The following is a 27,873-nucleotide window of genomic DNA, read 5'->3' as shown; positions in this document are numbered from 1 at the left end:
TATTATTTTATTGCAAAACGTCCTGCCAAATACTTCTATAGTATATTTTACCATGTAGTTTAAAATACTATCAAATTATCTAAATACTAGGTATTTTTTAGTATCCAACTACGCCGATGGAATAATAGCCAGAAAATTGGGTTAGGTCGGTTTTGTGGACCCGACGTGCAGAGTATTCGTACAAGTTCCCAAACCTTCTCTCTGGCCTGTTTTTTGATACATGAGTAGTAAGAGCATCTTTAGCTTTCTCTCTGATCTCTCTCTAATAAAAACTGCATCGGTCATCCCTGGGGTCTCGCGGTCGGAGAAACAAAAGATATCTCGCCAGAAGGGGAGGAGAGGGATATATTTTAGGGTTTTGTGTGGTGTTTCTTGGATTTTCGTCCATGTCGGCCGAGAAGATCCCCGTGGAGAGCAACAAGGGCGCCTCTAATGGCGATAAGGTCGCCAATAGAGACCTCAAAAATCCTCCTTCCGAGGTTCGTTTCCACATCTTTTCTTTTTTCTTTTCTTTTGGAGGCTTTTCCTTATCTTGTGGGAAACTGTAATTAAGTAATCTCCCTTATCTCATGAGTTGCTTTGAATGTAAATGTTCTTCATCCCTATAGAATCTTGCATAAGAACACACTATTTCATATGTTGCAGCAACTTGAGCATTTGAGAAGGCGTCAAAATGCACTAACGGGGGAAGTGGTACGCAACTCTGTGCTGATTTGATCTTTTGATCTTTCTCCTTTTAAGTTTCAAAGAAATTTCGCCACTGAAGCAGATATTAAAGATTGCTAGTTTAACTGCTGTAGAATTTTGTACAAGAGGATGATATAAGGCTGGAGACTACACGTGCGAGATGTAAGACTTCTCTCTTCTCTTATATATCATAGCATACGTAAAAACTTCATGAAGAAAAAGCACCTCGACTTATTATTTTGATATGGTTTTGAAGCTCAAGAAATCATTTCTTTTGCTGATTGCAGTATTAAATGTTCTTAAAAGGCATGAAGATTTGAAGGAGCGGCTTTCAAGGTAATCTGTTTGTGAGATGTGGGAAGTTGATTGCATTATGTGGGGAACTTTTGCATTGCAAATTTATATTTGATTAGTTTTTCTCTGGGTGGTAATTTTTTCTTGCATATTTTTTTACTAAAAAGAAGCACAACTTGAGATTTGTAACTTTTCTTAATAGTAACTTAAATATTCTGGCTGTTTTTGTTACTGGAAGATGGCAACATGCAATGAGCAAGAATCTTTCATCCTGGATTACATCTCAACATTTGTCAAATACCTTTTCACCATTTAGTTCTCTCTGCCTTCTATGGTCCTGTGGCATGGTTTTTATTGCTTTGTGAGTGAAACAGAATATAAGTTCATGGTTTAACTTTTGAACTGTTGTCTGATGTTGAAGCAATGAGACACATTGCTTAACGGTGTAGGTTTATTGTGGTGTATAGTTGTGCAAATCAGGGCATCACCACTATAAACATTTGAGAGAACGAATTTTTTTGTACTATGCTAGATCATCATTTTCAACCATGAGGATTACTTGTGTTCACGTGGTTTATTGGCTTATTAAGTTGATAGGTGATATTTTAAGAGCTTGTGTTGAATCAAGACACTAACCATGCATCTGGGAGCCACTGAATTACATGAGCCCTACTGATTGCCATGTATTGGCCTAATGCTTTTTGTGATATTGTGCTCAAATACTTGACTTCCATTTGTCATTACATTTCGTGCTTGGATTCTTCAGTAACATCGATTTGGTTCTTACTTCCTAGCCTTCTGTATTGTTTAAGTTTCTTTCTTTCTTTCTTGGCTTTTGGCTAAAACCTCTTTTCTATGTAACCTGATATCTGTTTCTTGACACTTTCTTCCAGCATATCTATGTCACTACAGTGTGGTCTAAATCCACAATAAACTACATATCTTGCAATATATTGGAAATCATGAAGAGTGATGCAACTTGTAGTTGTTAGTTCAATAATTATCCTCCTAATGCCTAAGTACCTAACATTCATGTTATCCATTCTATTTCACATCTATGTCTAGAGCATATTTGGAGAATTGAGTTAAGAGCGTGTATTGCTGAAGCATGTAGGTGTTGGATGCTAGTCTATAGAATTGCAATCTTTAAATTCTAGTGTTTTGAAACACTTCAACATGATTGGGCTGGGTTACCTTCTGTGCGGACCTTGTCTTTTGACCAGGATTCTTATTGCAGTGCTAATACTTGCTCAAGCCCAAAATTTTTACAGCTGCTTTGATGTTTAACAATATGCGGTATTTTATGGGTTTGGGGAAGTGTATGCACTTTCCAATTTAAGCACCAGACATCAGGTTTTCACTTCTTTCATGGCTGACTGGCCATATTAATATACAACGTTAAATATTAGCCTAAAACTGGGGAAGATAAAAGTAAACAATGGACCTTTTTTGCAAGTGATTACAATGCGTCCAAATGGTTGCACTTCAACTCACTTTCCAATCTCAACAACCTTGAAACTTCATCTATGAGATTTTGTTACGTTCTTGGATTAAAGAGGGGATTAGGTTGGGTATTTGAATTGAAGGTAGCTCTTTGATGATGGTGGAAGGAGGTGAAGGTGGTGGGGTGAACGTAGAGATGGAGATGCGTGCGAGTTAGAGGAGAGATATGATGAAGAGAGAGAGAGAGTCGCTGAAGTAAGGCGGTGACAATCGAGGGGAAGGAGTCTAGCCAGTGTCAGCTAGGGTTGACGGGAAGGTTAGGGTATGAGGCTGTTTGAACGCGCAAAACACATTCTTTGTATTTGCGAACGCGTGCAGACGTTCGAATGGTGCATTTGAATAGGCCCGTGACCATTTAAATGCGCAAAACTTGTTCTCTGTATGTGTGAACGCGTGTAGACGTTCGAACGCGAGTCTCTGGCATTTGAAGGCACCCCAACAACAAGCTTTATTCTTAAAACAAAAATTTATTCCTTCCGATACAACTTGGCCCAGCCCTAGTTGTATTAGATTTCCACTTTTCCATGCAATAATAATTCGATAATTATGTTGAAAACTAGGGATCTTTGGTTGCTAATCAGTGATAATTCTCAGTGGAGCTTTGAGAAACTATGTATTGTACCTAATGTTCTAACATGTCTTTACATCTTTCTAAATTTTGAGACCTTTTCCTTGGTGAATTTACTTTGCTTAATGCCTTTATGGGTTCTTTTGAATACAACACACATACAGTTTCACAGGACTTGTTAGCATCTCATCCTATTGATCTCCTTTCATTTCTTGGTTTTATTTCAATTTGAATTAATATTTAGGTTAATTGTATTTTATTCCCCTTGTGACAGCTCAATTGCACAAAATCTCTCTATAAGCACTTAGCCTCTTTATGGCCTGCACTAAGGTGCAACTATTACTTTTTCCATCATAATTGATCAAATCATAAGTTAAATTTGAAGATACTTATTAGAGATAAAGTTATAGAGGATTGAATAAGTGTTTTCATCGCATCTAAAATAATATTGTAAATGACAAAAATATAACAAAAACATACATCTGTTCAATATATTTGTCATAACTCTGTTATCTGAAATTCGAGCGATATTATTTTAGATGTGATGAAAAACTTATTTAATCTTTTACACCTTTACCTCCTAATGAGGATATTCAAATTTGACCTGTGGTTTGGTCAAATATGATGGAAAAAATAGTGATTGCACGCTAGTCCATATTACATAGGAGTTTAAAGTACTTAGGTTAAAAGTGCGTGAATGTTTCGTTCAATTGAGCCAAACCACAGAGGGGTAGTGTAATTTTTTGAAATATTTATTATCTTCTTGAATTTGAGATGCATACTCTGCTGTTTAGGAAGGACTAGGTTCTTGAATAATGGTCTCTGTTCTCTTTTGTCTTTTCTTTTATATGAGTTATTCACCCTTCCTTCTATCACAGGGATTCAGACAAGTTGGTTTTTGAGCGTTTGCAGAAAGAATTTGATGCTGCCCGAGCTGCTCAAACTGAGGGTACTTTTTCTATTATTGTTCCTATGGTATCTTATAACATTTATTCTTTTGAATTTGTGGAGCTATGACAAAATTATAGTTAATAATATGCATATGGTTATCATGGCTACTATTTATCTTTTTTTTTTGGATCTTTTTAGTTCTTTCATTGAGACCTCAGTCAAACATGTAACTTTTGAAGTCAGTTGTGCAGATATTTTAAATGTCAGACAACCTGTATTAACTGTCATGTTGTCTTGTATTTCATAATTTTCCAACTTCTACAAATATAGCCATAAGAGTTCCTATGGTTACTAGATGCACTTTACATACACCTGATTTGTTCGTGCAAATTAAGGTGTAATCATTCCTAATTTTCACTGATTGTTAACATGGATAATCGTCTTTTAGAAGAAATTTCTTTATAAACTACGTATAATAAAGTTGTGTTATTTTCAGAGAGATCTTTGGATGGCGAACAGTGGAATGATGGGCTATTAGCCACTATACGTGAGAAGGTACTAATCTTTTCAATACTCTGTATGTTCTACTATGTTTCTTTTCTAAACCATAACTAGCATCAAATATAATATTCCAAATGTTTATTTGAGTTGCTAATGAGTCAGTTTGATTTCATAGACCAGGTTCACATGGAAGCTGATAGAAAGGCAATGTCAAGCCAAACAAACATTCCATTGGATCCTCACTTTCATGCAAAAGTTACTTACAGGATTCAAAATAAGGTGATATGGATTTTCATTGAGGCATTTTGTTTTGATTGAGAACCATCAGTTCCTGATAGTAAGGCATGTGGTCGCATACTTCTACATATGATTAGGAGAAGATGATAGGTGGACAATAGCAATGCAGATTTCTGTTTAGAGGAATATGTACCATTGTTCTTAGTTGACCTTGGACCTTGTTTACCTCTTTAACAGGTCATATGTTGTCTAGAAGGTGCAAGGATTGGCATTCAGTATGAGACATCATTTGCTGGTAATTATGCTATCATTATTCTTAGTTATTTATTTTAGAAAGTCCTATTCACTCCCAGGAGTTTTGTCTCACTTGGTTTGCTTGATGATGCAATACATCATGCAAATTGGGGTAAACATGGAAAATCATTGCATCAGGAAAAGAAACAATTTCTGTCAAATGCACTTTGAAAGCTGAAATTATCATGCTTCCGTGCTGGTAGTTTGCAATTTGACTTTTCTATGAACATGATTATTGTAGGATAATATTCCTCTCTACCATTTATAAATCATTGATATTGTTGCTGTATAATTGTTGTTGCTGCTGCTATTTAGTATTTATGAATACAAATTTAATGAAGGGTAAATATCTGCTTTGTGCATCTGATTCTTGTGGTGGACTTGCTGCAAAATTTTTCTGGTTTGAGGGGTAATTTGACTATTTGCTTTCAGGCATCATGGAAAGAAAACCTTTTTAACTAAGAATGTCCATTCTGATGGCTGAGTAAATTTGTTGAATTTACCCTTTGCAGTATAGGGATCACGAAACATAAACTAGCCAGTCCACATATACCTACTTGAGACCAAGTATTCAGTTTAAGGAAATAGTTATCGTGGCTATGGCTCAAATGACTTGTGTAAATATGGTGGTATCACCTGTGCAACTTACTTTTTTAAGTTATTAGCTATTAATTCCCTTCTGTTGGGAAGCTTTGGCAATGCAATAGGAAGGTACAACATGATGGGCAAACTAATGCACCTTTACTAGGGACAATGTGCTGTACCTGAAATTCTCATCGTCCTAAAGATAATTGCTTGATATCTTCTTGGATTTTGTCAGTTTATTGTTGGAAAATTTATTTACCTTGTAATCTTACTGAAAGTTGACTATGACATGTATAATATTGTGTAGTAGTCCTGCAATTTTAATTAGGTACTCAATGGTTAAACTTAATTATCTTTTCTGTACATATTTTTTAATCACAGACTGCATAAAGACCCTCATACAGATGCACCTATGGAACTGTTCCTGTTCTTAGAACTTTGATGTAGGAGAAGAATAAGCCCAGGATCAACCAAATTGTGTTATAGGTGAATAAGATAAACTGGTAAACAAGTAAAGTACTATATTCTAGCATCCAGTCTAATAGGATGTTTTACCGCATCATTTTAAGTGAACAGAACATAATTTAATATTGTGCCAATTTTCGGTTTTGTAGGTTCTTCATAAATTTCTACCCATAAATTATTGGAAAATGTGCACAGTTGTGGACTTCCATGTATAGGATTTCCAATGTGATTACAAAGTAAAAGCAGGCAGATGCAACAATGGCCATGCCGACATAGTACCGGCATGTGGATGAGGGGTGCCGCATGACCTCTCTTCTCACCTCCTATGAATTGCTGCGAAGCAGCTCCTAGAGGCAATTAACAGTGGAGACCTTCACTGCGAAGCCGTCGCTGTCACTCTTGCCATCCCTCATGCCTTGCCCTCCACTGTTTTTGCCGTGCCCTAGCTGTGAGGAAGAAGTCGAGAGGAATAAGATGACCCAAAACAGGTCGAATAAAAACTTAAGTTAACCGTTTAAACTGTTAACAAGTTTTTTTCGATCCGTTAATCGATAACTTAAGTTAGATCCGCTAACTTAATATTTTTCCACCCATTCTAGGTCATCTTCTTCCTCTTGACTTCTTCCTTGCGGCTAGGGCATGGTGAAGACAGTGGAGTGCGAAGGTGAGGCATCGAGGGCGGCATGACATGTCTTCCTCTCCTCTCTCCTTCTCTTTTTCTCTCCCTCTGGGCCAGTTGTCGAGCCTCTTTTCTCATGCCGGCCATGCCATAGCCATGACCATCTTTGGGTGGATGTATGTCTTGGCTTGGTTAAGGGAAATCTTCTCATTGATTATCTACTTATCTTCGTTTGGTTGGTGCAATCGTTGGATGGCATGATACTATAGTTAATATGTGATGCCTGCCACCCTTACGAGCTAAATTATACTAAGGATAAAATGTTCGAGGGACTTACAGGTGACTAGATAGTTCTCAATACCTTAGAAAAAAGCATATTGACCTTTTGATAAGTGGTCTTATTAATTTTAGAATTATACATTTAGAAGTATATAGCAAATGCATCTTTCAAATCTCAAATGTCAAAAACTAATTCTTATATACTGCATGATTATCTGGTGACTATGCTGTTATCCTATTTCTGACCTACAGTTATTAATATGTACTATTTTGCAGGCGAATCTTGTGAAATTTACCACTGTGTACTTGAAAGCAAATCATTTCTTGAAAAGATGACTGTAATTGAACATACTGTTCCTTTCTTTCTCCCAATACGGGAAGCAGAAAGTGACCTCCTATCATCTAATGCAATTGTAAGTTTGGTTCTAACATATATCTGTATTTCCCTTCTTCATAATAATCTCTTCCTGCTAACATATGTTCTTTAATCTTCAGAAGTTCATTGATTATGTCGGAGAAATACTGCAGTCTTATGTGGACAGGAGAGAGCAGGTAAGTTATTGGTTGACTCTCAGTTATATTTTGCTGGAACATGTCAGCTTTCTGCATTGCTGTTTTCTTCCGGCCTCTCCCGCTTCTTTTAGGACAATATAGGTTGGAAACTGCTTTCGATTTCTTACATTGCATAATTAACTTGAAAATATGATCATAGCTAGTCTGCTGTCAGGTCTGTGAAGAACAATTCTTAATTATTAAAGTTATCCTGCTGTATTTATATTAGATATTGACAAATATGGCACTTGACACATATGCAAGATTTGAATACTAATTGAGGTTATTGCATCTGGTGCCTTTTACCCCCTTGTTAAGAGGTTGTCAGCCTTTGTTACTATGTGTGATACAATTATTCATGTCTTCAATATGAAAATAATCTTTTGCCTAATATTTGCACATGCCATTTTGGCATAATGTCTATATGACTAGCAAAAAATATTTGCTGCCAGGATTGTAAAGAATGATACCAGATGTCAAAGTTTTCCCGCTGTACCTAATATATATATTTTATATATATCTGATAATCATGGTTCTTAAATGTAGCGAGTTGAACACTAAGGAATGTGAATATGTTGTAAGGTTCTTCTGATGCTTGATAACAAGTATCATGAGGTTGTTCTGTTGGCTTTGTAAACTGTGAGAAATAGCTTTTGAATCAGTCTATTTGGTAAATGGTAATAATAATAATTTTTTGGAATAAGTACTGCAAAAACCAGCTCATTAATCTTTTATTAAAGCGCCTGAAAGCTTGTTAGGATGAAGTACAAAAATTATTTACAGTAGTTAGGGAATATTTTGGGCTGGAGAAAACCAGAGTAAAAGGCCAATTCCGGGCTTATTTCACTGCAGTCCTGGAATTCTTTGAGTATGACAGATCTCAACAACTTAAGATTGACCAAACAACACACTTTATCAACATTTGATCAGGTTCAGCGAGTCCAAATATTATCCAGGGTGGATATGATATGTAGGTTTGAGTCTAAATTAAACTCAACTTTTGAATATTTAAGAGTCTTGCTTTGATTATGTTGTTGTTAAGGTATCACTAACCGTAGATTATATACTCTTTATATTAGTCCGTAATTGGAGTATTTGTTATATTTACCTAAAGCGCATGTTTTGTTTTCGAGAAGTGAGGATAGTGTAGTGATCATGGGAACTGAAAGTTTCTAGGTAACATCCAAATAAAATATTATCACTTTCTAATATTTTGTCAAGGGACTCAAGAAAGAGTGAGATGGGAACTTTGAGTTTTACTTTTTATTATTCGGTTAAAGGAATTGAAAAATAGAAGTTCAAACTTCAAAGACAATAAATGAAATTTTCACATCTATACCCCTCCAAAGTTCCTTGTTTTTATATTTACCATTTTAAATTTTATATTTGTGTGCACATTCTTTAAAGCCATAGTTTTTGCATGGATACCCTTTAGTTACTTTTTGACAATTATAAGTTAAAATCTTTAGTACTTATACTGTAGATTGATGCAATTTTAAGGTTAGCTTTGAGGTGGGGGGGTTACCAATATAAAATAGGTTTTGAAAGATATCCATGTAAAAACCAAGGGTTTTAAAGGAGATACACGTAAATATTAATTTTTAAGGAGTATACATATAAATAAGAGATTTTAGATGGGTATACATGTAGACAAAGAACTCAAAATAAAATATTATGGGTTGATATCTATGAAGCACAGACACAACACGATATATACACAATGACAAATCTTGAAAAACTAGGATACAAACGCATCTAATGTATGACGATAAATAAATTATATATATGTAAAAAATTATAAATTGCCAATCTATAATAGAAATATGAAAATGCATACTCTATTCATATGACAACCAATAGGCGCACAAAACTATAAAAATATCATAACATCACAAAATATGTAAAAGTATATAACAACTAACAAAGAGTTCCACATTTCCATCATAAAGTGATAAAAGAGTTCAATAGGTAACAATACATATCCATCACAAAAAAAATCATCTTTTATTCTTCAGCCGATGTCTCCTCGTTTTGATTTTCGTCATATGTAAACATTATAGTCTCTAAATCTGGCTCATGAAGAGAGATTGGTCCTAATATTCCTACACCATCAAAATCGATGTTTAAAAAAACATCCTTGGCAAGGCGGCCGTTATGGTGGAGCAGCATATTGGTCACCCACAAAGTAGCTTTGCAACCTACTAAAGGTGGGCGGGCTGCATTGGTGCTCGGGGTAGGCCGCTTTGGCAGCTGGCGGCTCAAGCGGCCCATTATGGCTTTAAAATGGGTGGGGTTGGGCTAATGAATGCAGGTAAGAAACTTTTAAAAAAAAATCCCAAGCTTTTCTCTCTCACTCGATCTGCCCTAATCCCTTTTCGAACCAGTCATTGCTCTTCCTCTCTCTTGATCCTCCTCTCTCGAGTGGTGGTAGCAAGCGATGACAACAACCAATAGGTAAGCTTTTCTTCTCTATCTTCTTTATCTTCTTCTCTTCCCATTCAACTCTTGGCACTGGCAAGTGATACAACCTCTTCTTCCATTTCTTCTTCTCTTCTTCCCTTTCTCTTTCTTCCCTGCGCAGCTGCTCTCTCTAGTCTCTATAGTAGTATTTTCAATTTTGTGTGATCTCTACTACAGTAATATAGGTAATTAGTTTGCTAATTATTTATTATTTTATTAATGTTAATCTGTTATGCAATAAGAACTAAAGAAGAAAAAGATCACTGTTGTGACTGTCCTGAAAATTAGTTTATTAATGCTAAGTAGTTTGTTAATTGTTAATTGTTTATTAATGTTAGTTTGTTATTTATTAATGCGAAATTTCTTTCACTTCCCTTAAAATTTTGTTAGTTAGTTTGCTAATTAATGCTAATTTATTATGCACTTATGCTAGAACTCAGAGGAATTAATTGCTAATTAGATTGTGAAGAAGATTATAACTTAGAAGAGGGCATTTATGTTATGCTTGTGAACATAAAATATTGATCTTGTTATTTGTTATGGTTGTGAACTTAATAATTTTGGTCATGTTATTTGTTATGGTTGTGATAATTTTGAATCTTTAATCATGTTATTTGTTTTAGTTTTAAATTTGTTATTATGATTATGATAATATTGATCATGTTATTTGTTATGGTGTGAACTTGTTATTATCATTGTGACTTGTGAATTGTAATCATGTTAGTTAGTAATTAGTATATTGGTGTAATGTACTATTAAATATTTATATATGCTCTATTTAGTAATTTAGTAAATCTTATTATCTTATATATTACCAATGTTTTAAAAGACTAACGCGGCAGATGGGCAGCCAATGGTTCATGTATCGCTAGGCGCTAAGCAGGAGTCTGTTACCATTAGCGTTGTCTTCTTTATCCTTTTCTCCAGCAGAAATTATCCTATCCCAATTATAAAAGCTCACAAGATGTTGACAACAGCTTAGCAATGCCAAATAATCATTTCTGGAGAACTATAGCACAGATCAAAAGCCTCAACATAGGAATTTATGCATATACATAAGAAAAAAATCATTAACACATCTCTGCCAAATGATATGGTTATGGAACTTTATGCAAAATTTTAGAGTGTTGGCCTGTGGGAAGGTAATGAAGAAACAAATAAAGCAACACAAGCTAAACACCACAAACTCATAACATCCTTATTTATAAAAATCTAAAAAAGTAGAAGACAGAATAATTATCACTCTAAGCCTGAAGCTTCAGGTTGATTAATATGAAGCTCTTCATTGGATCTTATCTTGTCATAAGAACCATCATCATTTAATTCTAGATTCACTTCAACTTTCTCATACGTGTCATCCTCAGAGTCTAAATGTGCTTCATCAATATCATCCAACCTTCTATAACTAGAAGCACCTGATGTTGCAAATCTAGAACTCTTTCTTGAAGCCATTACTTCTATTGCACCGGAGGCATCTTCAATGATACTCCATGTTAACCTAGAGCGGAGGAATATTCTCTGTATTCTTTGATGCTATAGGATCTTTTTCGAACCTTCCTTGCAAATTCTTGCTTTGGCATTGAATTGGCATTGTACTCTCGCTTTGGCATTGATTGGCGGCGGCATTCCACAGCGTGAACGCCACTACCGCTGATTGCAGTGACGGACGCCGCTGCCCACAGCGATGATGCCGGAAGAAAAAGATGAGAGGGAGAAGAGGGTGTTGGGGGGGTGGGGGATAGTGAGCTTAGTTGTGTACCTTTCTGGTTGTGTTGTTCTGGTTCTATTGCCGCCTTGCTCCAGATGGGAGAGAGCTCTCTCTTGGTGGTGATTGAAATTATATTGCTGTGGTTAGGTGGGGAAAAGGGAAACACGTGTTGAATTTAGACTAGTATATTACTTTAAAGAATTTGGATCTTTTAAAACCAGATCCATAAGTCATATGACTTATAACCAAAACCCAAACTACAGTGATGTGTTTTGACCGATTAAATGCTAATTGCTGTCTTATTCCATCCCATTTTAAACATGCGCTTCTCTCCAACATGAATCGCCCATTCACCTAGGCACCCCGTCTCATGAGTTTTTTTTAAAACATTGTATATTACATATGATTATTTTTAATTGTTATATATTAAACATTGTATATTACATATTAAATATGATACGTTGATCAAAATTATCAAAGGCATCTCTCTTATTTCCCACATCTTGATTTTTTTCCCCTTCCAAATATTATGGAGGCTTTCTTAATAAAATCCGAAGATTAATATGTATACTAAATCTTCAACTCATTTTGGAGTTATCTTATTTCTTTTTGTTGATTGGATGAATGAATACGTGCTTCAATTTCTCTCATAGCACAAAGATAGGCAAGGTTGTCCAATTAATTTAAGTGCTAAACTTTAAAGGATAGGTGCACAGGCACCATGAGAATCCCACACCTTTGGATTGAAAGAATTTCTGTTTTCAATGAATTCATAATCAACAAATCCTTTAACACATGTATACTATCAAACTAGAGTTGAGAAGTGCCACTCTTCTTCGGAGATAAATGGATTAGGCCTATACTATCAAACTAGAGTTGGGAAGTGCCACTCTTCTTTGGAGAGAAATGGATTAGGCCAAAAATAGAAATTTTTGATAATTTAGAGGAAGTAAGAAAAATCACTTTCCAACGTATTTCTTACAACTAAATAATAAAAAGTGAGTTGGTTGCTAAAATTAACCACTTCACTTCATCTCCCAGCAACGAAACACTTCCAAAGAGAAAAGGAAATTTGAACAGGTTATAATAGCGCATAATCTATAATGGTGGCCGCGATGATCTGACAGCCACTTTTTAGAACAATGGGCCTTACTATTCAGGGAAGAACATGGGAAACGAAGAAGCAGCCTCAGCCTTTTCTTGTTAAAAATAGACAACATACTATTGTTAGGAGGTGACATCCACTTCCTTTTTGTTATATTCAGCGAAAGCGAACTTGCAATTTTAGTTTGAATAGGTCAACATATCAACATAGATGTACCATGAAAATCTATTCATCTAGTAATTAATTGACCTTGGACATCTTAATCATGCATTTATCAGGCTCAAAAACAAAAGTTACGAAAATACATTGAAATGACTCAAAGGAACTATAAAAAGACAATTAAACACAATCTTTAGTTCTTTACTAGCTTGACTCAAACGTGATTGTACAGAGGTTTTTAGCTCCTGGATCACAGTGTTGTTGCATCTTTTTGCATCATCTTAGATCTTTTCTGGAGATCCTAATAACATAGCTTTGTCTGGATGGCATTCTCTTGCGAGCTTGCTTTCAGTCATTCCACAGCATTCCACTATCAAATACTTAGGGAAAGGTAATTCTAATACAATTCTGAAAGCTTATGAGGACATAATAAATTTTATATATGATTATTTCTCATTCAGTTCTTGTTATGAGGTATCCCAACTAATGATGTTCTCCTATGATGGTTTCCTTTTTCTGTTGTTTGGATAATTATGAAAAACAGTCCTATTAGCTTGTATGGAAAATTTTCTGTACCATCTTGTAAACAGTTCACTCATTTATATCTTTTTCTTTTGTTTCTGGGTATTAGGTCCGCCTTATCAAGGAGCTCTATGGTAATCAAATTGGAGAGCTATTTCATAGTCTTCCATACAATTTGATTGAATTTGTATTGGAAGATTTTGACTGGTACGTTCAGCTTTAGGTGCTTTTATAACTAGAATTTGACTGAAAAGGGGCATGCTATGTAATTACTGCTATTCTACAAGTCTACAGTTACTGTCTTGGATGTTAACATTTACCTTAATCTTACATATCATTATTATTTGCATATTCAAATGGGGATTGTTTTAGAGTGACCTACTTTGATTATTCTGCATCTTAAACTTTTCCCATGTCTACAGAGCTCTGGTTTCTTATGTGCAATGCATATGCTCTAAGACAGTTGCTTGATAGTAGGCATCTTTCTTTTAATTTTCTTTAAAGGTCATAATTTCATATGATGTTTTTGGCAGCCTGGCATAAACCACATCCATATTGGGCCTAGGCAGAGTTAAGCCATATAATGTGGACATAATCTAGACAGTTATTGCCACAGATGTTAGGTTGATATGAGCTACTTGAGCAAATCTCAGACCAGCTATTTAAGCACTTGGAAATCAATCTATATTTCGCTGATATCTGACTTATTTTTATTTTCTTGTAGATATAGTTTGGATATATATTTCAAATGTACTTCAATATACTTATTTGTAGATTGCATGTACTTCTGTATATGCAACCCCATACTGCATATGCACTACTAACAAAAATAAAAAATGAAAAAAATAAAAAAAGCTGCTAAGTAGGCATGCTAAGTTCCTCCTTATCAAGAAGACACTGTTCCCTGATTGGATGCAATCAAGTAGATCAAAGAACAAAAATGAGTATTAAAGAGAAACTTTTTTCTCAGAAAATAGGGACCTTTATGGCGTATAATACAAATTATATGAATCATGGTCAAGTTATGAGGATATGAATTTTTGTGGCGATGCTTATTCATTATTACTTCCCAAATACACATTTTTTTACTATCAGCGATACTCCTATGTTACTGTTTCAGGTTCCATGACAGAGTATATCCGTCAGTCCTTTGTCCCATAGGCCATAAGGGTGTGCCGCCATTCTTAAGCAGCCACCTATGTTCTGTAGAAATGGCTTTGCTATTTTAGAAGACAAAACTTGTCATTTTGTCGTACTTATGTTTTGTTAGATATCTTGAATGTGAGATGAAAGCATTCCATGCTGAATTATATTGTGCTTATTTTTCATTGTCTTGCTCTGTTTTACTATGAACAGTTTTATACTCAGTAAAATGATATTCTAGGCTTTATTGAATTTTGAATTTTCTCTTTCCTTCTGCTGCAGCAAGGTGACTGTCAGTCTCAGATATGCTGATCTTGTTTCAACTCTTCCAAGTCGAATCAGGGTTTTGGCATGGCCCATTCACCCCTCGAAGAAAATTTTAGTGGAGGCCAAAGGAAGCGAAACAGCAGTAGCTCAGTCTGTTCCATCTCGTCTTCCATATGCAGAGGATGCATTGCGAACAATGAGTTTGCCAGAAGGTCTGATTTCAAGATTAATTTCCCTTATGCAAGAAAGTAGATTGCCTTGAGTTATTGACCTTCTCAAATTCTCTGCTTTTCTTGTTTTTTTTCTCTTTTCAGCATATGCGGAGATCGTGTTGAACCTGCCCCATGTGCTGCAACAAGTGTTCCCTCGTCTGGGAAGTGCTTCGAGAACATCATCCTAAGATGATGTTATTCCAACTATATGCATCATCATCTCTATAAGATGGAGGTGTTCTTTTACTGGCTAATTGTTACTAGTGTTATGTGAGTTCTATGTAAGACTTTTTGATTCGATAGGGAACTTATTGTTGAAATGACTTGTCAAAATATACAGGTGTTGATCATTCCACCCCCATGGTACTCAAGGCTGTTTTACCGACTAATATCTTACCCCTGGTTGCTGATTCAAACTTTTAGCTTAGTTGACAGAGCCTGAATTGGTTTTGTGGGCTTTCCCATGAACAATTTCCAGTTTTTATGAGCGTAACCGCAATGCTACTTAAGTCTTATAGTTTATACCTCGAAAATTCTTGTATTGCTTTTAGGATTTAATTCATAATTTTACAAACTATATCTTTTTATTCAAGGAACCGCAAAACTTACTGAGATGAATAGTTTCTTGGATAGTATACCTTTTCAATCTATACACTAATCAACCTCAGATATTTATTTCTTTTTGATTCTGTGAGAATAAATGTCTGGCACAGATAAAAGTGAACGTGTACAATACATTTCTAACAATCTGAGCACTATACGATTATCTATTCAAAGAGAAATTAAAGGGCAAAAAGGTTCAAAGTTGATAATTTTGTACAAACCTGTGCTCAGTCTTAAAAGAGTTAGAACTTGACCAATGAATAGGGATGAGCAGAGCTGAGCCACTCGGTTGGTATTAATCAGTACCTTAAAATAGGATATTTCTCATTTTTATATGTGTGTGAAGATGTTTACGAATATATTTTATAGTTAGGCTAAATTCAAGAAGTATCTTCCTATGGCCGATAAATGTCAAGCAGGAATGAGAGCCGATGCTTTGTCGTCCGCTCTTAAGTGAGTTAAGTCAGCTGGATATGAGCCTTGACGATCCTTGTTTCGAGTGAGACCTCTCTTTCTATTTCTATTTTTTGCCATTTTGACAACTTTGAAGGCGTCTTAAGGTGCTTCAATGTCTGTTCGTCAGGTCGAGTCCGATCTCCCTTCGCTCAAACAAAGGGACTCGCTGCAGCTCAAACACCTGCACTTGACTCGCTCGGTCGAGTCCGATCTCCCTTCGCTCAAACACTTGACTCGCTTCGGTCTGGGCCTACCTCCGCTCAAACAGCATTCCCTGACTCGCTGTCGCTCAAACACTTGACTCGCTCGGGTCGAGTCCGGTCTCCCTCTCGCTCAAACAATTTGCCCTCCCTCACCGGTCGGGATTTTACATCTCCTAACCTCAGAAAATTAAGTATAAAAGTTCCTCGTGTCACTTAGCCTCCTTGTATTCTAACCTATGTGAAATCTTTATTTTCTTCGTCCAAAACTAAAGACAATTTTCTTTAAAAACTATTAAACTTTTAATCAATTTGCACTTTATATTATCATTTTAAGATATGTGTAATGTTCAAAATGTAAAAGTGATAAAAGAGATAAAGCAAACATAAGATAAAAGTATTTTTAAAAAATAATTTTCTAATTAGTTACTATACCCTCTTTTGATCTTTTTTATATTAAAATTAACATTTGTTAGGTAATTGTATAAACGATTAATTACAAACAAAATTTCAAAAAGAAACTTTAATTTTTGGCTTGATACTGCACCCTTTATGGTTATATTTAAATTAAAACTATTACATTTTTCATTATTTTTTGACTAATCTATAAATCGAATTTGAAGATACTTATTAGAGACAAAATTGGAGATGATTTGATAATCTTTCTAATAGATCTAAAATAATACTGATCAAATTTCAGATGATAAATATATTGAATATATATTCTTATATTGTAGCACTTTCTTTGCATTTGCAATTGAGTACTCTAGCACCTATCTACGTGCACAAATGAAATCCTATCCTGACGTGCCAAGTCCTTCGTATATCATTTTTTAAAAGAAAAACTATAGTTATTATAATATCTCATAAAATAGAAAAAGAAGTGCATGTACTGGGCACAGTTGGAGCGTCGCTAGAGCTCGCTAACCCTATGATCCACGTCATAGGTGAGTCCTTTATTTTTCATTTTATTTAAGAATCTCCTCTCTCCCTCCCATTAGTTTTGGCCTTTTTCAGAGGTGTTGGCTAGCTTGCGACCTTGTGTCGGCACAATACCGTTTCGGGGGGCTTAACCTCATGAAGCTCTCTTAATTATCGCCCTTCGCAGGCTCTCCTCGCCCTTGCGAGAGGCCACACCAAGTGGCCTCTTCCCGTTGGCTTTCGAGGATGAACCCAACCACCATTGTCATTGTCTCCCCCTCATCAAGTTAGAAGCATTCCTTTTCTCAAGATGAAGCTTTTAGTGTTGTCTTTCAGTGCCCTCGTGGTCGGGTTCACAGGCAACTCTCTACCTAGTCATCAACTATGGTGTGGGGCTTGAACGCTTTTTATCGCCTTAGCCAGCCACGTGCCACCTCGTTGGACTGTTAGCATTGTGTGGGTGGGTTTGGTGTGGTCGGCTAGGAATGCTTATGGCTTAGGGCGCGCATGTGCGGGCCACATGTGCCCCTACTGTCTCTTTCCTTTCCCCCTCTTTCTTCTTCTCTCATCCTTATTCTTTTCTTCCTTCTTCTTGCTAGCTACCATTTTAGCCTTTTTTTGGGATGCCATCGCGCCGGAGCACTGTCGAGCCCTACTCACTCAGATCAAAATGCAGGAGCTCTCCCATTCTTCAGGTAAGTTAATTTACTTTTCCTCAGCCATTCTCCATTTTCTCAGTCTTGCTAGAAATTCGACCGGCCGACAACCTTGTGCCTCACCACGTTGGTCTGTTGAGCTTCCCTTTATCTTCTTCTTTCCAATGGTGCCCTTAGTGGGCCATTCTGGCTTGTGGTGGAGGTTACACATGATAGCCTCCCCCCGTTGGGTTTCGAGTAGATTTTTGGCCACCTTCATTGCCGGCTTGGTTACGCGACAAGCGAGTTAGCTTCCTCTTCGCGAGGAGTCATTGTGGGCCTCGGCATTTGGGCCTCATGGTCGTAGCTGCCGGGCAGCCCTCACCTAAGTCATTGAGCTTAGCGAGGTTTGTCCTTGCCATTGGTTGCCTTTGGCAAGGTGGGCTTCCCCTTGGCTAGCTTTGGCTTGCTAAGGGCAAGGTATTGGTGGGGTTGGTTGGGATTGCTGGCGGCTGGGGCCTTCTAGAGCTCCCTCACCCCACCGACGGATGGTTTGGCTGGTAGATGTTGGCCCCTTCATTGGCTAGTCGGCACCGTCAGTCCCTTCCACGACTAGCAGGGTGTCGGTCGACGTGCTAGCTAGGGTGTCGACAGTGGTGCTTGTTAGCATCCCCTTCCCTCCTCCTCGGCTAGGCTGAATTGAGAAGGGAGAAAATGGGGGCTAGTTGGGTCATGCCCAGCCTTGAGTTGCTTGGCCATGGGTTGCAACCCAGCCCTTGTAGGGCTTGGGTTGGGTTGAGCCCAACATAAGATAGGGGTGGGTTGGGCTGCAGCCTAACACAAGTGGTTGCCTGGGTTGGTTGCGGTCCAAGCCAAGTTGGTGGCGGGTTGGGCTGCTACCCACCCCATGTTGTTTGGAGGTTGGGCTGCGGCCTAGTCTTTGTCATAGCCCAACCTAAGTGGTTTTCAAATTAATTTAGGGCTTTAGACCAATTTTTAGTGAGTTTTGTTGTCTTTCGGTTAGTAGTGGTGGCTCGACCCATTTTGCTTTAGGCATTGGGTTGGCCCAATTATTATTATTGCCCTTTATTTAATTTGATTTACTTTAACCTTTTTATTTAGTTAATCATATCAACCTTGAGCTTAAATTAATCCTTTTAAATGATATCTTTGTTGGCTACATTAATTATTATAAATCTTTTGTTAACAAAACTGTCGCTGGTCTAAGTATATTCATAATAATTTCTCATATTTGCGGATTAATATAGATCAGTGTAGGTTAATGTATTAAGCAAATTACCTTACTTATCGAAGCTGATTTATTAAATATTGTCTTATGGTTTACTGTAATTAGATAATAATAATTTGGGCAATAATTTGAGGTAAAATGTTTTAACTATGTTTTATAATGCGTCAAGTCACGGAATAGCTTTGCTGGCCCTACTTGATTATTAAATGAAATGATTTCTTAATTGGACCTACCCAAGCATGTAGCGGACGTCAGTATGATTATTTAATTATTTAGTGATAGGAATGTGGCGTTTATGTTTTATTGTCTTCATATCAAGGTGGAGTCTGTACTATGCGAGAATGATCCTATGATGTAGTTACAATCCGTTGTCTGAAAATTGATGTCAAGCATGTGCATAGGTTTCCTTACGATTATTAATGCATGTTGCACATGCTAATTTTATTTTACTATTCGATAAGATTTTACGTATCATGATTTCTATGCATATATGTTGGGCATAATCATGTGTGATAGCACATAATACATGATAATAATTGTGTGTTCCAATATGCTTATTGTATTGTATAATATCATGCCCACTTGCACACATGCACAATCATAAAGAGGGTGACTTTTGCATCATGATAGTACTCGACATCTCCCTAGTAGGGGTGGGGGATATTATTATATTTATATATTATGGCTTATGCTCGAGGTCTTAATCTTTTGATTATAGACAATCAGGCAATCGTTTCTAGGCAATGAATGATTTTCTATCGATTGACAAGAGTCAAACACTTTAGGATATTGAGTTAGAAAGCGAAGGGTAGAATGATGTAGATATAGTGGTACGCAATGACGCAAACTGTGAGGGCATCCATGAGCGACGGCTCATGATTTTCGCATAGTGGTTCGATGTAGAGTTAAATGGTTAGATGATAGTAATGATGTGCAATACTAACCTATATGATGGGCTTATGACTGAGGTCTTTAGTCTGCGATGACTGACAATCAGTCATGCTATTCTGATAGGCTACGGAACGATCCCTTCAAGATTTGGATTGGTTGTAGGAAGCAGTCCGCGCAATCAAGAAAAATATTCACCAAATATTCTCCCGTAGTTAGAAAATTATGAAAAAGTTGGATCGATCCGTAACTTCCTGATCTACGTCTTTCGTATTTACATCCTTCACAGATTCTTATTGCAACTAGGACGAAAATAAGATATAGTGTGGATGATGGTGGTGGTGACGGGTGGAGTGGATGTTAGGGTTATGGATGATAATGGAGATGAGGGTGGATGGTTAATGTAGTTTAAGGAATAAAGACGAAGGGGAAGAAGTGGTCGAGATCCCAAGGAGGAGGGGGGACTCGACAGATGAGGGAGATTAGAAGTTAGGAGAGACCTTGCCAATGGTAGAGATGGCTGGTTGGTGAAGAGGGAGGAGGGAGATTATGGTAGAGAGACTAGAAAGAAGATAGAGAGGCAAGAAACTAATATTCCAATAGCATAATAATTTTGGCTGCCATCCACACCTTTATAGAGGCTAGCCAACAAGCCAAAATAATAATTATTAACCCTAATTCTATTGGACTCCCGCCGATCGCGTTCAAATACACAAAAGATGTTCACTATCGATGCGAACCTGATGCAGACGTTCGAATGCACATTTCACGTTCTCTGTTTTTACGAACCTGATGCAAGTGCTCACAAAGGCGTTTGAACATGACCCCTTTCGCGTTCGAACGCGACTTACATAAAATTTATTTTAATGAAAATAAATAACTAATGCAATAAGAAAAGACTCAAACAAGATGTATCATATTTGTCGAGTGATGAGCTAGCAAGTTACCGCTAGGATCTACCCTCCCTTGTAGGTATTGTGTGGTCAGATGTGAGTATTATTGTGGCCTATGAGTGTCACTTTCTATGAGCCTAAGTTGAAGGCTTGATAGTCTGAAAGGATGTATATATCCTGTTGTATGATGTTGACATGGACTATTGGGCAAAGCTAGTGTGAGCTCGAATTTGAGGACCTAGTAGTCTAGATTTGTTGCATATTTTATTATAAATTGTTAATGCATGTGCACATTAGATGAATATAATGAGTAGGTAGTGCTGATCAATTGATTTTTCATGATATGCATATTCATGTTTACTTACTATTGTATTCTTATTTACACTACTTTTAGATTATAGAAGTAGAAACTTGCTGGCTTTATGCTTATCACCTTTTGGTTGAAATATTTTGAACTTGTAGGTGGGTCCGAGTTCGTGGAGGAGTTGACAAAGATATGTTTCATATTTTTTAAATTATTTATTCTTGTAAATTTAAGCCTAATGGCTTGTGGCCCTTGCCTTAGCATTTGCCTCTATTTTTGGATATGAATTTTGGGGCTTGTTGTGGCCATTGGTGTTATGGACTTATATGGTTTGTATTATTTATTAAAATATGGGGTTTCTCTAGTTTACTACGTTGAAACATTGACCAACATGTCACGTGAGTTTCACCCACGTGAGGGGCACGTGTATTTGGTGGCGGGTGTTACACCGCTTTGTCCCTACTCTCCTCCGGCTCTCTTCACCCTATTTGCTGATATTACCTTTCCTAGATTCCTTTGCGCTCTCTTCTACCACTCCTTCACCGATTTTCCTCTACCCTAACCCATTCTCACCGTTTACAAATCCACCTTGCATCACCCTCCATTATCTATTCTTTGCATGCCTCGATCTTTGTGCTGCATGGTTTCTTTGCTTCTTTGCATGCCTTGGTCCTAGTGCTGCCTCTACTATCTTCTACTATGCCCTTCACTCTTTTTATTTATTTTAGGGTTTTTGCCATCTTATTCTTATATGGAGGAAATTGAGGTTGTGATACAAAAATTCACTGCTCTATTGTGATATAAATCGAGCGTCCGCTACTCGATCAGGCTTGGATGCAGAAAAATAGTCCGTACAGTCGAAGAAAAATAATTTTAAAATATTCTACCATAGACATAAAATTATAAAACCAGTGGTAGTCGATTCGTAACTTTTTGATCTACGTTTTTGGTATTCATGCCCTTTGTAGATTCTGATTGCACCTGGAATGAAAATACGTAAAAGGGGTGAAGGTGAAGGTGGTAGGTGATGGTGATGATGGGGTAAGAGGGATGATAATGGTGATGGATTGGGTGGCACGTGGTGTTGAGGAGATAAGGATGAGGGGGGAGAAGTTGGTTGAGATCCTAAGGAGGAGGGAAGACCTAATAGTCGAGGGGGATTAGAGGTAGTCGACGTCGAATGACACACGACTAGGGCTTGACCGAAGAGGGAGAAGAATTAGGCTAGAGAGGAAGGGAAGAGATAGAACATCAATATTTATTCATAATGATCCTTTGGGTTGCCGTCCACATCTTAAGAGGCTAATCTAACAAGCCAAAATGACAAATAATAACCATAGAAACAATGAATTTTTATCGATCGCATTTGAACATGTCGCAATTGGCATTCATTGTTGATACGAATGTATGCAGGTGTTTGCACATGGGCGTTTGAACGGGGTCGAGCGCGTTCTCTATCGATGCGAATACCTGCATGCATTCGCAAGGGGCGTTCAAACGCGACATACAAAATTCTTCTTTTTCTAAAGAAAATAACTAGAATAAAATAAGAATAGATCCCCCTAGGTTGTATCCATGCTCGAGATGACTCAATATGGTCCGAATCACACCATATTGTTGCTGCAAGATCCTCCTCTTGAGGTTGATCTCCTAAAGAAATGTATTCTATTGGATCAGAAGTCAGAACCTGCCTAGTGGGCAAGCTCATCCAAGTGAAAATGGCCAACCTACATGGCCTAATGTCTGCTATCTCTAATGCATGGGTGCTTGTGGGTAAGGTGATGTTTGAAGAGATGGACTCCAACATTTTCCTCATCACTCTTCCCATTGAGGAAGACAAATGGTGTATCTGGGCGGGTGGACCATGGTGTCCACGGATCCTAAGACAGACCCCCTAATGGTCGTCCACTAATCGGAGATATTTCGAGATCCCTAAATCCGATTCGCCTAAACATGATTTGTTGGAAAGCTCTTTTTCGGGGCTACAACATATCAAAATCTCACGTCCATCCGACGGGAGCATCGTTCGGGATCTATTTTCAAAGTTTCGTGTCAGATCCTATCCAAATCTAAAAATCGGAAGAGATCGAGCCTTGACCCAAAATGGGAGATCGTATCAAGCTGGTATCAGAGCCACCGTTCCTCGGACACGCACTTCCTATGATGACAACCAGAGCCATGGCTGCCCGACGAGATGATGAAGAAGAGATTCTCCCAATAGATGAGGGGGAAACAATTGCGGGGACTTCCACCCGCGGAACCACCCAATCAAATCGGAATACGGAAGAACCTAGTGTTCAAGCTGTGTTGGGGTCTCTTTATGAACAAATGGCCATCAACAACCAGATGATGATGGAGATGATGCGGGAATTACGGGCGACAAGGGAAGCCATGGCGAACGGGAATGCACCATCGACCCCATGATGCAAGTCCACTCCCATGAACCCGCCGCCACCGGTTCAGAATTTGCAACCACAAGAGCCGCTGCTGCCACCACCCTATGGGTAGAGGTAAGCAGGGATGGTTCCACCAGGCCCAATTGCAGGTGAATCCATTCGACGAGCGAACCACTATGGAGATCACCTTGGAGATCTGGATCCGTGGGCAGAGCAATACGAACCTGAACCATAGCGAGTTAATCAAAATCAAAGGAGGGATCATCAACCATTCATGATGCATCCTTCTCTAGTTAGACATGATCCGGATCGAGACAACGACATCCATGAGCAAATCGTGCATCTCGAATTCCCCAAGTTCAAAGGTGGTGATCCCATCGATTGGTTATAGAGCGGAGCAATTCTTCGAATATAATGTGACACTTGCGAGCTTCCACCTTGAAGATGCAACGCTTCATTGGTTTCGAGCAACAAATGCCAATGAGGCTATCGAAACTTGGGCTGACTTTTGCGTCAATATCATGCGGCAATTTGGAGCGTCGGGATATGAAGACTTCGATGCTCTCCTCTCAAAGACGGTGCAAAAGACTACCGTTGGGGCATACCAAGAAGAATTTGAGAGGATAAGTAGCCGATGCCAACCCCCATGGATGGATTAGTAACTTCGCAGCACCTTCATCTCTGGGCTGCGGGGAGACATCCAAGCCGATATGAGGGCTTTAAGGCCTAGAACCTTAAAGGAGGCCTTCGAAGATGTGGTGCTCATGGAAGACAAACATAGGGCCATGAAGTTACACCTGAAATAGAATTGGATGAGCCAAGGAAGCCGCAATCAAGCTCAACCAACCATAGAGGCAGAAAATGTTATTAGCGTACCAAGGACCGTTGCTGCAATAATGCCTCCTCGAGCACCCCTGAAGCCATCCCAAGATGTGAAGCATGCACCTAGAGGTCCGAGACGAGTACTCACACCTGCTCAAGTGGAGGAATGAAGAGCCAAAGACCTATTATGATGAGAAGTTTGTACCCGAACATCGCTGCGCTAAATCGATGGGATCGGTGATGCTAATAGATGGATTGGAGGATATGGAGGATGAGTTTGCAGCTGAAGATGAAGGTGTGGCTAGACATCAAGGAGAAGTAGCTGAGGAGCAACCCGTGGAGGACATGATAGACAAAATCTCCCTCCACGCCTTTTCAGGGACAACCGCGCCAAAGACCTTGCGGGTGAATGGTGTAGTCAAGAAAACCACAGTGAGAATCTTGATCAACACCGGGTCCACCCACAACTTCATTGATAGGAAGCTCTTTAGAAAGATTGGGCTCGAGTCGAAACCCACGGAAGGGTTCGATGTGACGATTGGAGATGGCACCATATTGCGAGCGAATTTTATTTGTGGAGGTGTGGAATTGAAGGTGCAAGGCCAAACTTTCACATTGGATCTTTATCCGTTGGCCTTGCAAGGTGCCGACATTGTCTTGGGACCCAATGGCTTTAAAGCTTTTGGCCCCTAATATTTGATTTTTCAAACCTCACACTGACATTTCGGAGGAATAGTCGAAGGGTGGTGCTGGATGGAAATCAACAGTGGCAAGGACTGACATTGCAACCACTTTTGGGCTTTCCTTGTGCAGGAAACCGAGCTGTACTATTCCAAATGGTTGTTGCTAAACTAGAAACATCTACCACCAAGGGAAATAGCCGCTGACATGCAAGAGCTGCTACAGGAATTCAAGGATCTCTTCGAGGAACCTCGAGAACTACTGTCGACCCGTTGGCACGACTATCGCATCTAGATCATTCCTGGGGCTGAACCTGCAAATGTCCGGCCCTATCGGTACCCGCATGTCCAGAAGGAAGAGATTAGCAAATTGGTGGTGGAAATGCTCGAGCAAGGGATTATTCAATCGAGTAGGAGTGCCTACTCGTCATCGGTGCTGCTGGTTCGGAAGAAAGACAGGAGTTGGCGATTTTGCGTTGACTACCGAGCCTTGAATGCGATCACCGTCAAAGATCGGTATCCAATACCAGTGATCGAGGACTTGCTGGATGAACTCACAGGGTCAGCTTACTTCAGCAAACTTGACTTAAGAGCGGGGTACCATCAAATCTGTGTCGACTCGGAAGATGTGCATAAAACGACATTCTGAACTCATGATGGCCACTATGAGTTCCGAGTCATGCCATTTGGGCTCACCAATGCACCGACCACCTTCCAAGGACTGATGAATGACCTTTTCTGCCCACTCTTGCATCGGTACGTGCTTGTCTTCTTTGACGATATTATAGTGTATAGCAGGAATTAGAGCGAGCACTTGCGAGATGTACGTGAGGTGTTGAATATCTTGCGACAAAACTAATTAAAAGTCAAGATGAGCAAGTGCCTTTGGGGAGAGCCACGAGTGGAGTACTTGGGACATATAATCTCAGCGAGAGGAGTGGAAGTTCATCCAAGCAAGATCAAGAATATGGTGGACCGGCCGATTCCCACTAATTAGGGGGAATTGAGGAGATTCCTTGGGTTGACTGGGTACTACCGACGATTCATTGCCAACTATGGCAAGATTGTTGCCTCGTTGACCTCCTTACTCAGAAAAGGAGGGTTTCAATGGACGGGCAAGGCGAAGGAGGCCTTCGAAGCATTGAAGACAGCCATTTCTACCGCACTAGTTCTAGCACTACCAGATTTCAGCAAACCCTTTGTGGTGGAATGCGACGCTTCGGGTGAGGGCATTGGAGCAGTATTGATGCAAGAAGGCAGATCTGTGACATATATGAGCAAGGCATTGTCAAACCAGTCGCGACAGCTATCCACCTACGAGCGCGAAATGCTAGCAATTCTACATGCCGTCACCAAATGGCGACCCTACTTGATTGGTCAACGGTTTACTATCCGCACGAACTAGCATAGCTTACCCTACTTCATGGAGCAACGTGTGCACACCCCAGCATAGCAACGGTGGGTCACGAAACTCCTTGGGTATGACTATGAACTAGTCTACAAAAAGGGGATCGAGAACCGAGCGGCCGATGCCCTTTCGCGCCAACCGGACACAAGTGAGCGCGCCTCTTTTTCAGCACCAATCTTTCATCTATTTTTAGATATGTGAGGAACCAATGCTGAGCATTCGAATGAGTTTGTGAACGCCTGCAGCAGGTTCGCAGATCTAGAGAGTGCAAATTGTGCGTTCGAACATGCTGCGAACGCCTGCATCACATTCGTAAATCCAGAGAAGTGAGAAATATGTGCGTTCGAACGCAATCGGGCACGTTCGAACGCGGTCGGCAAAAATGTACTATTTAGGGTTATTTTGAATTATTTGGTTAGCCTCTAAAGGTGTGGATGACAACCATGGAGTCATAATTGTTGAAATTGAGTTTTTGCCTTGTCTCCTTCGTCTTCTTTGCTCCCGTTCTCTCGATCCCCGGCGACGCCGCTTCTAGCCTCCCTCGACTAGCCAATCACCCTAGTCACTTAGGGGCGGCCCACTTCTCCCCCTTCTTCCAATCTATCCAACACTTGCCCTAACCCTTCCATCACCCATAACCCTTCTACCATCACTTATTCACTAGTGCCACCCCATTAACGCCAGTCCACTACCATCCACCATCATCTAGGATCTCGTGCCTCAATCCATAGATCCTAAGACTGACCCCCTGATATTCGTCTACTAATTGGACTATATCTCGAGATCCCTACATCCGATTCGCCTGAAACTTGATTTCTTGGAAAGCTATTTTCCGGGACATATCAAAATCTCACGTCAATCCAATGGCGACATCATTCAAGATCTATTTTCAATGTTTCGTGTCAGATCCTGTCCAGATTTGAAAATTGGAATAGATTGAGCCTTGGCCCAAAAGGGGAAATCGTATCACTTTGTACTTTTTGTGGAAATTGGGCATGCATTTTCAGATTGTAGTCATCGTCTCTCTCTCTTACTACCAAGATTCGATTGGTATATCCCCTTCTATTGATGCTTACTTTCTCTTCTCCAACCGAAGTGTAAAGATCTCTCAACTTCTCCACAAAGTACTAATATGGGATGACCGTCTGAATTGGAGAGAGGAGGTTCCACTCTTGCAAGCTCCCCTCCCTCAAACACCTCTCATTTGATATTAGTACCTATTGGGATTGCTGGCTCACATATCCATCTGGTTCCAACTTCATGCCTTCCTTCATCTAGTGGGGTGGATAATTTTGCTTCTAAGATTTTGAAGATTTTGAAGGAGCCCGAGAAGAGCATCCTTGTGTTGACTGGTGCAACACGGAATA

The 27,873-nt window shown here is 38.9% G+C and overlaps 1 protein-coding gene across 2 annotated transcripts; it reads left to right on the top strand.

Annotated features, from left to right (window-relative positions):
• The first annotated feature begins 215 nt into the window (after positions 1-215).
• LOC140786880 (uncharacterized) lies at positions 216-15,522 on the top strand. Of its 2 annotated transcripts, XM_073135586.1 has the most exons (14): positions 244-479; positions 646-693; positions 801-849; positions 975-1,023; positions 3,931-4,001; positions 4,440-4,498; positions 4,625-4,723; positions 4,919-4,976; positions 7,200-7,336; positions 7,419-7,475; positions 13,539-13,636; positions 14,855-15,051; positions 15,154-15,286; positions 15,392-15,522. In XM_073135586.1, the coding sequence occupies exons 1-13, from the start codon at positions 387-389 to the stop codon at positions 15,237-15,239; spliced, it is 1,101 nt and encodes a 366-aa protein (XP_072991687.1). In that variant the 5' UTR covers positions 244-386; the 3' UTR covers positions 15,240-15,286; positions 15,392-15,522. The 2 variants fall into 2 exon arrangements, with proteins under 2 accessions (XP_072991686.1, XP_072991687.1); XM_073135585.1 differs by having other exon boundaries at positions 216-479; positions 15,154-15,487.
• Positions 15,523-27,873: the final 12,351 nt, after the last annotated feature.

The sequence above is a fragment of the Typha latifolia genome, chromosome 4 (genome assembly GCF_019914945.1).
Source record: "Typha latifolia isolate L0001 chromosome 4, TyphaL0001v2, whole genome shotgun sequence".
Lineage (NCBI taxonomy): Eukaryota > Viridiplantae > Streptophyta > Magnoliopsida > Poales > Typhaceae > Typha > Typha latifolia.
The sequence above is the reverse complement of the archived record's forward strand: the minus strand, read 5'-3'. Positions and strand labels throughout refer to the sequence as shown.

Excerpts from the sequence above, each read along its gene's own strand:
- LOC140786880 (XM_073135586.1), top strand. The coding sequence starts at position 387 with ATGTCGGCCGAGAAGATCCCCGTGGAGAGCAACAAGGGCGCCTCTAAT. Across the intron at positions 480-645 it reads TCAAAAATCCTCCTTCCGAG|CAACTTGAGCATTTGAGAAG; the intron begins GTTCGTTTCCAC and ends CATATGTTGCAG. Across the intron at positions 4,499-4,624 it reads TAGCCACTATACGTGAGAAG|GTTCACATGGAAGCTGATAG; the intron begins GTACTAATCTTT and ends TTCATAGACCAG.